Raw genomic sequence first — 13614 nt, forward strand, 5'->3', positions numbered from 1 at the left:
AATATTAGATACTACTGACAAATATTATTGTAGCAATATAATAATGCAATATAATAATTGTTTCTCTGTGCAGATGTGAAACCCTCTAACATGCTGGTTAACACACGGGGGCAGATCAAACTGTGTGACTTTGGAGTCAGCACACAGGTACGTTTCAGTTTGTGTCCTGTGACTATATGTGTGCATGTTTATTTTGTCTGCATACTCACACAAGTGCTTCTTATGTGTATGTATGTTGTGAGCACAGTCAGCTCAGATCAGCCATTGTCCCGTCAGCCTCAATGTCTCTGTTCTCTTCTCTGTCTTATTCCTCCAGGGACTTTTTGCATTTGCTCCCTAACCCCCAGATACCTCCTAGATTGCTCCACTCCTCTCACTTCCAGCTCTTTGTAATTACCACATTGACCAGATAGTCAGTGCGTGTGCGTGCGTGTGGCTGGAGACAATATCTCTGACTGAGAAAGTCAGCATTAGTCTCTCCACCTTTAATACACTCAGGAGCCCAACAATAGGACCCAATCACTCCAAACAGCCCTCTTTTAATTAATATTCATACCCATGTTCCCTGAAGAGATTCAAGTTGAAGCTGACCCCTGGATGAGGTGTGTGTGTGTTTGTGTGTGTGTGTGTGTGTATTCTCCTCTGTGCCCGTCCAGACCGTGACACTGTATAGTAAACCTATGTCTCTCATATTCACTTACACACACGCGCACGCAGACGCACACCAGGCCACGGGGGAACGCTCTCATTATGTTTGTCCTGTCATTGCTGACATGTGCCATTGTGCCCGGATCTCACTGTCTCTCCCCTGTGAGAGTATAGACTAAAATTAAACCAGGCTGGCATTTCAATAACACTCCACAATAACACACTCTTTTCAGTAGATTTAAATCAGTTCCTCTTACTGTGTCCTTTAGCTTATGGCAGAGAGCTCAGGTCACCTGCTGTCACATCTGTACTGAATTTCAATGTTTAAACAGAGATACCTGTGCTGCTTATATGTGATGTGATGGCTGCTCTATATTATTCTTGGATATGCACATACGAAGGGGTTAATGTTTCACCTTTAAGATTGTGTGTGATGGTGCTAGATATCCAATACTCTCACTGCGAAGATCTACATCAGCTATTAGGATAAGTAAGAGGAATGTGTTTGTTAGTTAGTTTTGAAAATGGCACTTTGCAAAAAGGTTTGGTTTGTTCGGTGTAATAAATGCATTAAAGGAGTAGTTCACTACCAGCATTAAATTTTTTTTTGGATAATTTACTCACCCCTGTGTCCTCCAAGATGTTCATGTCTTTTTTTCTTTGGTCGAAAAGAAATAAAGGTTTTTAAAGGAAAACATTCCAAGATTTTTCTCCATATAGTGGACTTAAATGGAAGCCAACTGGTTGAATGTCCAAATTGCTCTATCTAGCTTATCTAAGGCCTTATTCAAAGGTCATATCTAGCGCAACGATCGGTCAAAAAAAAGTATACTTTTTAACCACAAATTCTCGTCTTGCACTAGCTCTGCAATGTGCGTCTTCAATACGACATGCGTGCGTGATGACATAATCCGTGAGGTGGAGCTAGTGCTAGATGAGCATTTGTGGTTAAAAAGTATATAAATTTTCATTTTTTTTTTTTAAATGAGTGATCGCTTTGCTAGATAAGACCTAGACTCAGCTGGGATCATGTAGAGCCCTTTGAAACTGCAATTTGGACCTTCAACCTGTTGGCCACCATTGAAGTTCACTATATGGAGAAAAATCCTGAAATGTTCTCCTCAAAAACCTTATTTTCTTTTTGACTGAAGAAAAAAAGACATAAACATCTTGGATGACATGCGGGTAAATTTGAGGAAATTGTCATTCTGGAAGTGAAGTAATGCAAGTGTAATGAACAACAATGCTTTTACAGCATTTATTATTGTAGGTTAATGTTAATTTTTCAATGTACTAATACATTTCTACCATTTTAAGTTGTTTACAATAATTTTAATGTATTTTGAACAAATATGGATTGACAGTTAGGGACAGTATATTTATAAATGATCATGAATCATGATTAATAAATGCTGCTGTAAGTAATTGTTCATTATTAAATTAATTGCAAAACAAATTGAATCTTTATTTGAAGGGTTACCATTTTTAATGTATTTATCTGTGTACTTATCCTTTTAAATGATTACTATTACTGTTGTTCATGATTGGGATTAGAGATTTAAAAAAAAAAAACATAAAACTTAATTTATAAATAAAATCTGTTTTTTTAATAGGATAGTTCACCCTAAAAATAAGTCTGTCATCCTTTACTGTAGAACACAAAAAAATCTTTTAAAGAATGTTGGGAACCAAACCGTTACTATTGAATTCTATTGTATGACATTTTGCAAAATCTTTTCCGGAGCGAGTTTGCACTGAACTGAAGTGATTGACAGCTTTAGTGATAAAAAGGGAGCACTGTTTGCTTGCTATCTGTATGATCCATTTAAAATAAGAATGAAAGTCCTATTTTTTTTTTCAGGCCACACACAGTGCCAAGTTTCTGGAGTTACAGCCACCTTTAAATGCGTGGTTGAATCCTAAACTGACAGCAATAACTATAGTAGACCAAAAATAAAAAATAAAAAATCTAAATAAATCTGTTAAGTTCAGGTTAATGTATCAGTAATTGTTATTAGAATTAATTATATGTTGTTACCAAAATTTGAAATGATTTATGGTCACACTTTAGTTTGGGGATCAATTCTTACTATTAACTAACTATTAAAGGTATGGTTCACCCAAAAATTAAAATTCTGTCAGTCTTTCGTTCATCTTCGGATCACAAAAATCTATCTTTTTTTATAAAATTTGATTTATCCTCCATAGACAGCAAGGGTCCTACCATCGTCAAGGCACAGAAACGTAGTAAGGACGTCGTTAAAATAGTTCATTAGTTCAGCTGTATTTTTATGAAGCTACCAGAATACTTTTTGTGCGCAAAGAAAACGACTGCTCATAAACAAGGTGCAGCGCATGCCGTCTTTATTTTTGTTTTCTTTGTGCACAAAAAGTATTTGCGTAGCTTTATAAAATTGAGGTTGAACCACTAATGTCACTATTTTACCAACGTCCTTACGACGTTTCTGTGCCTTGAGCGTGGTAGGACTCTTGCTGTCCAAATTTTGAAAGTCAGAGAGCTCTCATATTTCATCAAAAATATCTTAATTTGTGTTCAAAAGATAAATGAAGGTTTACATGAGGGTGATTAATTAATGACAGAATTTTCACTTTTGCATGAACTGTCCTTTAACCATGACTTTCTCCTCAATAAACTTCTCATTCACTGCTTATTAATAGTAAGGTAGTTGTAGGGTATAGTGTCAGATTAAAGGGGCTATATGTAACTTTTTCCCCAAAATAAACGTAACAATAGCCTTTTTATTTGACCATTTATGACTCAAACATCTCCTGATGAGCATACTGGCACCTTGTCAGCTCACAGTGGGTGCACCTATAAGCCTGTATCCTATTTTTCCTATTTTCTGTCGGGTCGGATTTTTCGCGCGCTGTCTGCGGATGTGACGTCAAGCGCGTTCGTGTTAAACGTTTCAGATCACTCTGCCACCACCACTAGTCATATATATTGCAAACAAACTTAGTTTCTCTAACAATATATGTATTTGACTGTTCTTACCTCCGTAAACATAATGTTGACTTCTTTGCAGCGGATGACTTGTGAAGTGTGTACGTACGAGCGCGCGCTGCCAGAGCGAGCAGAAAGGAAGAGCAGTTCCGTTTTTTGGCCACAGGTGTCAGACGCGAGTTTAAATTTCAGAAAGTTACATATAGCCCCTTTAAAGGAACACTCCACTTTTTTTGGAAATAGGCTCATTCTCCAACTCCCCCCGAGTTAATAAGTTGATTTTTACCGTTTTGAAATCCATTCAGCCGTTCTCCTGTTCTGGCGACATCACTTTTAGCATAGCTTAGCATAAATCATTGAATCCTATTAGACCAGTAGCATCGCGTTCAAAAATGACCAACGAGTTTCGATATTTGTCCTATTTATAACTTGACTCTTCTGTAGTTATATCGCGTACTAAGACCAGCGGAAATGTAAAGCTGCGGTTTTCTAGGCCGATAAGATTAGGAACTACACTCCCATTTCGGCGTAATAGTCAAGGAAGTTTGCTGCCGTAATATGACCGAAGCAGGCGCAGTAATACCACACAGCACATGTGCAAATGTTTACTTCCGTCAACATATCCAACGTGCATGCACAGCACAGGCAGCGTTCCTCGCCATGGAGACATTTGTGAGAGACGATTTAGAAGATATTTACTTTGGTGCAGATCCTGAACCGTATCAATTTGAACCAGAATTCACTGAAGCTAAGGTTTTGGAATGCGAAAGACAAGAAAGTGTGTCTGAACTCTCTGGGACAGAAGGGATGAGGAGAGCAGATTCGAGCTGGTGGGGCTTGCCAACCCATGCCAACTGAAAGTGAGTGCCTGTGTTGTCGCGAGTGGGACCAGGTATTGCCATCGATGGCAAGGGTAGATCTACCTGATGAGGAAGTTGCATGTCGCAACATCCGAGGACTTGGATGCAATGCTGCATCCTGCAGTAGTAGACTTTTTTTCCGGTTTGATCAAATAAACTAGAAAAAACGTCACACGCCGAGTGGACCTAATGGCCAGCTGTCGCAAGAGTAAGTTATTCCTGCAACCACTACAATATATAATATAAAGATTTTAAATGCATACTGTCAGTTTGCATTTTCAGGCTTATATTCATGATGTACACTTTTAGTCAAAACTGACTTTAAACACCACCGACTGTTCGCAATAACTTTCTTTTGCAATCATACATGGAATTTGGTCATAGCAAATACTAAGCCAACTGTTCGCCCAAAACTACTCTTCAGGGGTTGCATTTCACAGGTAACGTTAGCCAACAATATCATGTTTCACTTACAGCCGTGGGCGATGCTCCTTGTTGTCCTGTCTGTAACGTTAGTTTGAAGATTGTTGGGATCGCCGTGTCCTTTAGACGCCGTGCTGTAGTACCGGTAAAACTATCCAAATAGTCATCTGGTTCAAAATCCTCGGAGCAAACACGCCATTTCTTGATCGTTGCTAACGGTGTTTTGAGATCCATGTTCAGAGCAGCCAGCCATTGATTCATTAGTCAGAATTGCTTTTTTTTTCGTGGGAATTCTATGAAACATGGTAGTAGAGTACGTCTTCGACTTACTATCACAGCCCCTTACAATGCACATAACCATAGCTAATCACACAAAGGTAAATCCAGCCACTAACAATTTACCAGCTGCAACTCTGACAGCTGCAACAACCGGAATTACACAAATTTAGCACCGGTCACATTGGAAGTTACCTAGCTGGGATCTAATTTCAGGCGCTTTGTGATATTACTGTGCCTGCTTCGGTCATGTTACGGCAGCAAACTTCCTTGACTATTACGCCGAAATGGGAGTGTAGTTCCTAATCTTATCGGCCTAGAAAACCGCAGCTTTACATTTCCGCTGGTCTTAGTACACGATATAACTGCAGAAGAGTCAAGTTTTAAATAGGACAAATATCGAAACTCGTTGGTCATTTTTGAACGCGATGCTACTGGTCTAATAGGATTCAATGATTTATGCTAAGCTATGCTAAAAGTGATATCGCCAGAACAGGAGAACGGCTGAATGGATTTCAAAACGGTAAAAATCAACTTATTAACTTGGGGGGAGTTGGAGAATGAGCCTATTTCCAAAAAAAGTGGAGTGTTCCTTTAAGGAATCTAACATTTGGTCATGCAGATTAAGACATTAATATGTGTTTCATAATTACTAATAAACAACCGGCGTGTTAGTAATATGCATGATAATAAGCAAATAGTTAATAGTGAGAATCTTATTATTTATTAGCACTGAAATTTAGGTATCATGACAACACCTTTGCACTCAATAATATGCTTTCTGGTCACACAGCTGACATGATGGTTATTCTTTTTCAGATTCTTATTGATCTCCTTTTAAAAGTATTTCTCCTGCTTTCTTCCACAGTTGGTAAACTCCATTGCTAAAACATATGTCGGAACCAATGCGTACATGGCGGTAAGCTGCATTCAGATCTGTAACAGTCTTTCTGTTCACACTTTATTATTATGTTACCTGAATAGAGAATGCATAGGTCATGCATATTAGGTTATACAGGCTGTAAGTCAAGTATGTGCCTTTAACGCACACAAACGCTTAAATGCTTTCTTTTTTTATGGAAAAATCAAATGCTTTCTGAAATTCGATTTGCACTCACGTACACTCACATTTAGACAACAGAACTTGTTAAATTGCTTACATAGAAACCACTGCACATACGGTATGAATATGTGTGTGTGGCCTTCAGTGCACAATTCATTTGTAGAGTTGTACACTGCATTGTAATGATTCTTTATGTGTCTTTGCCTTTATAGCCAGAGCGGATATCAGGGGAACAGTATGGTATTCACTCAGACGTGTGGAGTGTAGGAATCTCTTTCATGGAGGTAAAACAGCCATATATTAATTTCTTATAAACACCCACGTATACACATAGCCCAGCATTCGTAGTTCGGGTGGACTGGTGTCAGTGTTTCTGCTGAGTGCTGTTGATAGTCCCTGCAGGCAGCCTGTCCAAACAGATGTTGGCCTACAGCTATGCATGGATCACACTCAAGATCTCCCACTGACTGCTACACACACACACACACACACACACACACACACACACACACTCTGCTCTATCCTTTTGGACCCTCTTATTTGAATTCCTATGTGAGCATAAAGTAAAGAAATTAGATTTTGTGTGTGTGGTTTCTATATATAAAAATGGGATTAATAAATGGGAAATAATATTAAGGACAAAATGCGTGTGTAGTGAAACATTAAAGAAAATTAGTAATTGTGTGTGTGTGAGAGAGAGAGAGAGAGAGTAAAAGATTTGGAGTCAGTGTGGCAAAACGCTATCAATCACTCAGCCAGCAGAACGTCCAGTAATTAGAGTGCTGTGTTCTCTGTTCCAGAGGTGTGTGTGTTTCTGAAAAAGGGAAGAGAGTATGAGTGTATGAGTATAGTGAATTTTTATTTTTTTGTAATGGATGTTTTTCTAAACGGAAACCAGCAGCGAGAACTGCACGTATGAGTGGATTAGATTTTAATATGGTGGTTTGACTCGTGTAGTGAAAATGCCGTGCTGGTAGTTCTCATTGGCGTTATTGATTCCCATTTTGTAATTGTCAGCGCTTCTCATTGGCTGTGATGAATTGTTATTGTATCCCTCCACTCAATCCCTTGATTGTATTTATCAATACTGTTAGATATTATCAGTGAGATGTTTAGGGAGGGAAATATCAAGGGTCATATGGATTGACATTATCATGAGTTGATGAACAGTATATTGATCTGATTATGATTTAGTATCGACCTTACCACGCTGTTAGGGACTTGATCGATTCGGCTCAGCTGCTGGAATGTTTAAGCAGTTCGGGTGAATTACCTCTATGTTCTGTTGGCAGATTTCTTAACTAATGAACTGAACTCACCTCCTGAACTGAGGTGGGTATGTTAGATTTAATAAATGAATGCACTGTGATTTGATTTGGATTAATTTTCTAAATGTAACTGGAGTGTAATTAAAGTAAGGTTTGAAAATAGTCTTATTTATAGTTTGACTTTTGCTTCTGGGTTTGTTGCTTTTTTCACATCTGTTCTTTATTCCAGCATGCACTGTAGACTTCACAGATTAACACCTGCTGAAGTACATACACCTGCTGTGATGCTGGGATGTAGGCAGGATTACGAATATAACTGCTTCTTAAACCCTTGAAACAGAAGAGCACTTAATAGCATTGAATGTGCACTCGTAGTGTACTGTACTTTTGGGAAAAACTATGTATCTCAAGTGCCCTTTTATTTCATATCATATTAATGAAATGAAAGGGCGTTTGAGAGAGTGTTTTAATAATATTCTGTCATGCTTTACAGTTTACTTATTTTGAAGTGTTGTCTAACATATATGTGAAGGACTTGCCTGTAATTTTAATTGTATTGTGTCAGTATTGAAGTTTTTTTTTCTTCAGATAACATAAATGATTGTTAGTACGTTCAGAAATACAGTTTAACCACATCTTAGACTTTATAAAAAATTTCCACTTAAGTGGGAACAAAACACTCAAAGTGCATTTAATATACATTTATAAACTGTATATACATTCTAATTTAATTGCAATTAATATGCATTTAAATGCACCAAAACATAAGTGTGATGTATTAAGGAACTGATTTTATTGTGTTCATGTAAAGCATCTTTTATTGTCCTGAAATCCTGTTTTCTGTCAGAGCTTTATTGGTAAAAGCTTATCATTATAACTCATCTTTCCCTCTGTTCTTTCATTGGCAGTTGGCGCTGGGCTCTTTTCCATATCCACAGGTGAGTCTACTTCATCAAACCAAATACCATTTTAACCAATTTACCATTTAGCTATTGAATACTCAACAGTTCTATGCCCTAGCCTCCTAAGACCCTGCATCCTCATATGAGGACATTGTATTTAAGTGAATTTCTCTGAGACTAATTATTTTAGTTTGGATGTCCTGTACAGAGCACATTCAGGGCTTTTCAGAGATACAAAATGTTTGGATGTTTCACCATGACAACGTTCTCTCCTTGGTCTTCAAAAATGTCTAAAATTAATTTAGTGACAATATGATAATATTTTGTAATTATCATTTAAAATAAAGTGTGTGACATAAATCAACATCTTAGGAAAATGTTATGGGGTTTCAAATCAAAATACGACTTTCTGTTACGAAACATTAATTTCATACATGTCCTCATATGAGGACGCTGGGACTAAAAGCATGTTTATTACGCATTTTGGGAGACACAAATGAATAGGGACAGAAATTATATTTCAATATTTCTATGAAATATTAAATATTATTATGAAAATCTTGTCAATTATTACTCCTATTATTACACTTTTTTTTTTTTTACACTTTTTACACACATTTTGCAAAAAGAAAATTTGTATATAAAATCATTATGGTAATAACATAGTTGAAACTCATCTTTATACAAAGTTTGGTAAAACAAAAAAAATCCTGAAAACTAAAAATGTATTGGTGATTTAAAAAAAGAAAGTTTTTGCCTATGCATGTCAATTCATGTCTTTTTTTTTTTTTTTTATAATTGAGTCCCGATGTCCTCTACCAAGGACAAAGCATAATTTATGATTGAAATATATATATTTTTTTCAAAAATGCTCTAAACAATCTAATGACATAAAAATATTTTTTTTAACCTAATTTTTTTCCTCGGTCTTAGGAGGCTGGAGGCACAGTGGACACCCGTTTCCTCATGATATTAGTGTATGGGTAGTAATTAACTGGTTGTTCATCCCACAACTGCACATCCAACCCTTGTTTACTCAGATTACATTACATTACGTACAGTCCTACAGACCCACTCATTCTTCAATCCCAACCACCCTGTAATCAGATTTAATGCAGGGATTTTTCAAGATTATCCCATTTTAAGAATAAGGATATAATCCGGATTCTTTAAGGAGGGTTCACAGTTTAAGAACCACATGGTACCCAGTGTGCAAAGCATGTCATATTAATATGCCTTTTGTATGACATGGTGTATATATGTACATGTTTATTAGACTGTATCAAAAATTGTGTTGCTATTGCGACAAGCATAGCGTTGCTTTCAAAATTACTTGGATTTTTGAATGCTACCCTAAGGAATAAGTTCAATGAACCATTTTTAAACTGCAAACTGAGTTTCTGATTCTTCTCTAGTTCTTTGGAAACTCTTGTTTCTATAATTTATACATGGTAACACTTTACAAAATAGTTCAGTTTATTGACATTGACATCCATTGACATTATTACAGTAATGAATGAGATATCACAAGTAATAATTACACAACAAATGGTATTCTCCTTGGTTAATGTTAATGTAAAGTGATCGTGACAGGTAATACATTTATAATTCTCTCAAAATATTTTATTTCAAATAAATGCTGTTCTTTTGGACTTTCTATTTGTCATATAATCCTAATAATAAAAAAGTCAGCATATGAGTATAGTAAAATAATCTGAAAATTAATATATGCCATCATGAGAATAGGCATGTGCCGGTATCACATTTTCATGCTGCGATTAATTGATTGAGCTTTTATCACGGTATACGGTATTATCACGATATTGTAATTTTACAAGAGAAACAGGTAAAAAAACACAAAAAACTTCAGTTTCGTCAACTTAGTAACTTTAATAACTTTTTAATTAACTAAAAGTACTTCAAACATTTAAATACAAATAAATATAAATAAAACAATACACAATATAAAAGTAAACTTGAGCAATTATATCAAAGTGAATGTGGATCATGTCTTTAGCAATACAGTATGCTATGGCATGATTGATTTCCTTGGCCCGATGAGATGAAGGTCCATATGAAGCCTGACGCTGGAATGCCTCTTGAACTGTTGGCTGAACGATGGCTTCAGCTGAAGATGAACCAGCACTGCTAGATGCATGGCCACTCTGTAAAATAGGAATGAAAAATATTACTTCATACCTCTGATAATTTAAATAAAAGACGCTGTTCAGACAGAGAATACAAGCAAAGTATATTTTCGTTTTTTTGTTTTTAGATTAAAAATAACCCAAGTTCCAACTTTCAACTAAATGCATCTGTCATTTCATACTATATTTTAGTAATAGAAACCACACGATGATGAGCTTAAGTTTTGCACTTTACTTGTACTCTCTTGTAAACATCAAGTTTACTCGCACTGTGTGAAAATGTATGATTGTGTTGCATTCCTTTTTTAACTTAAAATCAAATTATTCTGCCTAACTTCCATTATTAATTACAGAACTTACTTTTAGCTGAGTATTGTATTTTGTTGTTAAAATACGAGACGCAAACTTAAGTGTAGCAAGTGGAGTTCATGCTAACTCTTAAACTAACGTTACATGGAAGCAAGCAACATGCAGCAAATGGAAATAAGTTAACGTAATTTTGCGATCCTGTCTTTCAAATAGTTGTTTTATGTGGTATTCAGCATGAGAAATGAAGTGTCTTACCTTTATCTCCCTGAATTGCAGTGGATGGTTGTCGCGAATATGAGCGAACATGTTAGACGTGTTCTCGTGTTTAGCAGCCACTTTCCGTCCACATGTTTTACACAAAGGGAAACCGTCTTCGATCAGCAATCCCTCTGCATTTTTTTTGGAACCCAAAATATTTCCAAACCTCTGACTTTACCCTTTTTGAAGGGGGATAAATTGTCGGCAGCGTTCCTCCTTCCGCCATGCTTCTTCTTCGTGTGAGGATTAGAGTGCGGTGGCAGCGGCGGCGTGCACTGCGTGCACACAGTGCTTCTACATGTGGGGATTGTTTACATCAGAGTGCGCATCAGTTCTGCGCAGCATATACGCAGTGTTTCTTCAAGCGGTTGATGGAAAATAAGCTAATGCGCGTTCTAAAAATATAAATTCGGATCTATTATTTTTCACGGTATTTTGAAGTGCCCGCGATAACAATATCGTGCATATTCATTACCGCGATTTATCGCATTACCGAATACCGGCACAAGCCTACATGAGAATACACACATATTTAAATAAATCCAAAAAGCTGTTATTTTAAATTATATTTTATAATCAACTGTTTACTGTATTTACAGCCTTAACGAGTATACAATACTTACAGAAAAAAAAATCTTACAGACCCCAAACTTTTGGACTGTAGTGTTTGTTGAAATTAACGAGGGTTAAAGCATGATGTGAAAGTATTACTCATTGACTACGTTTACATGGACATTGGACACCAGTAATCTAATTAATGACCTTATTCTGAATAAGACAATAATATGATTAAGCTGTTTACATGAGTTGCTTTTAGAATATTCCTTTCATGTTCCCGTTTTACATGTTATAGTACATAGATCGATTAATGACACACATCATTGCGTCCACACGCGACGCTATCAGTTCATCTTCCTTATAGACTTTTGGATGTTTGGGTTTTAATTTTACAAAAGCTTGAAGTGGCTCTGGACATATGCAACAAATATTTTAGAATGTGTGAGTTAAAATTTGCCGTGGTCGCATTTGTGCGAGTGCGTGCTGTGCTGCTCCAAAGCGTATGATCCATACAGCGAGCGTTTCAGAGCCAGTCAGTCGCAAGCACAGTCACCGAAAGCCAGTTTAGTTTTACTTTTTTTGTTTGTTTTCATTTTGAAAACCCTGTTATCTTTGCCGTTTACCTCACATTACGCTTTGGAGGCTTTCTTTTATTTTATTTTTTATTAATTATTTTGATTGCTCAGTGTTTGCGCGCCCTGTAATAAATTGTTTAGTCGGCATATAACAGCATGTGATGGAGTCCATGCCTCGTCTTATTAGTTTTTGTTAATAAATGCTATATAAGCTAGTTTTAATTTATTTTTGTTATGCTGTTTAATTAAAAATAACAAATCCATCTTTTAAGAATTTGTTTTAATCTTAAAATTGATAGGTGTAGCCTTATATATGCAAGCAAAACCAAGATCATGAATTCGATAGTAAAAGTAAAAAGCATCCTAAGACATTCCAATAGCGGAAATCCCGTTCACAAAATTAAAATAAATACTTACAAATTATACTAATGAAAAAGGGGGTTGAATGTTAAAAACGTTTCCATAAAACTAAAAATTATGATAACAAACTAGGCTATTTATCAGCAATGAGCATTGATTAAGCCCATGTTGTAGCAAAATATAAATAAATAAAAATGAAACCAAAGCGCAACCAACTGAGAGCGTTATGCCGCGTTCCAGACAACCCGTTACCCGTGTTTTTCCAAACTTCTACCCGTGAAAGTGCACTGGAACGGCACTCAAACCCGTGAATTCCCACCCGTGAACTCGTACTAGATCGACGACGTACTCCCAGTTCCGAGTTCTGACGTGACATAGCCCGAGAAACAACAATAAAGCCTCTAGGGGTGCGGTGTTCAGTGGCACACGGTGGAAAAATTGAGTTTAGGACAATATAACGTTGCAATCAAATTATTAATACTATAAAAATAATAAATGCTTGGCGTGACTTGCCTGGAACGCTACAAAGTCCTGAGTCGTGGTTTGAACACGTGATTTACGAGCTCAAAAACCTGCCTGGAACGCAGCATTACTGTGTATCCTGTCACAAAATGTGGCGAAAAGTCCTACACAAGGGGAATAGTCTGATTAAGGTGTGTACATGTCTTCCATAATGCGACTAAAATAGGAATACGCCACCTGTCTTAATTCGATTTGTGTTTACTCCGATTATGACTTTAGTCGGATTAAATTAATCAAAAATCTCAGTTTACATGGTTGCTTCTTAATCAGAGTATTGTCTTAATCGCGTTAAAATCGGAATATTGTTGTCAATGTAAACGTACTCACTGTTCATAATGCCTTAAGCGTTAACTAATGTTGATGCATTTCAAATGGGTATATTGTAAATTTTTATTTTAATTATTTAGTTTAAGTCAGTTTAAGCCCTGTGTATATACTGTAGAAATATACTGTATGCCCATATCTGATTCAGTGCCCTAG

At 36.4% G+C, this 13614-nt stretch overlaps 1 protein-coding gene across 1 annotated transcript in view; it reads left to right on the forward strand.

Moving 5' to 3' along the window:
- map2k5 (mitogen-activated protein kinase kinase 5) overlaps window positions 1-13614 on the forward strand; it is a 78110-nt gene that overhangs the window by 26945 nt on the left and 37551 nt on the right. Inside the window, exons 14-17 of the mRNA XM_073837060.1 lie at window positions 74-147; window positions 6041-6091; window positions 6448-6519; window positions 8412-8441. Coding sequence (XP_073693161.1) covers window positions 74-147; window positions 6041-6091; window positions 6448-6519; window positions 8412-8441 — 227 coding nt within the window. The remainder of the gene's footprint in view (window positions 1-73; window positions 148-6040; window positions 6092-6447; window positions 6520-8411; window positions 8442-13614) is intronic.

The sequence above is a fragment of the Garra rufa genome, chromosome 3 (assembly GCF_049309525.1).
Source record: "Garra rufa chromosome 3, GarRuf1.0, whole genome shotgun sequence".
In the NCBI taxonomy this organism is placed as follows: Eukaryota; Metazoa; Chordata; class Actinopteri; order Cypriniformes; family Cyprinidae; genus Garra; species Garra rufa.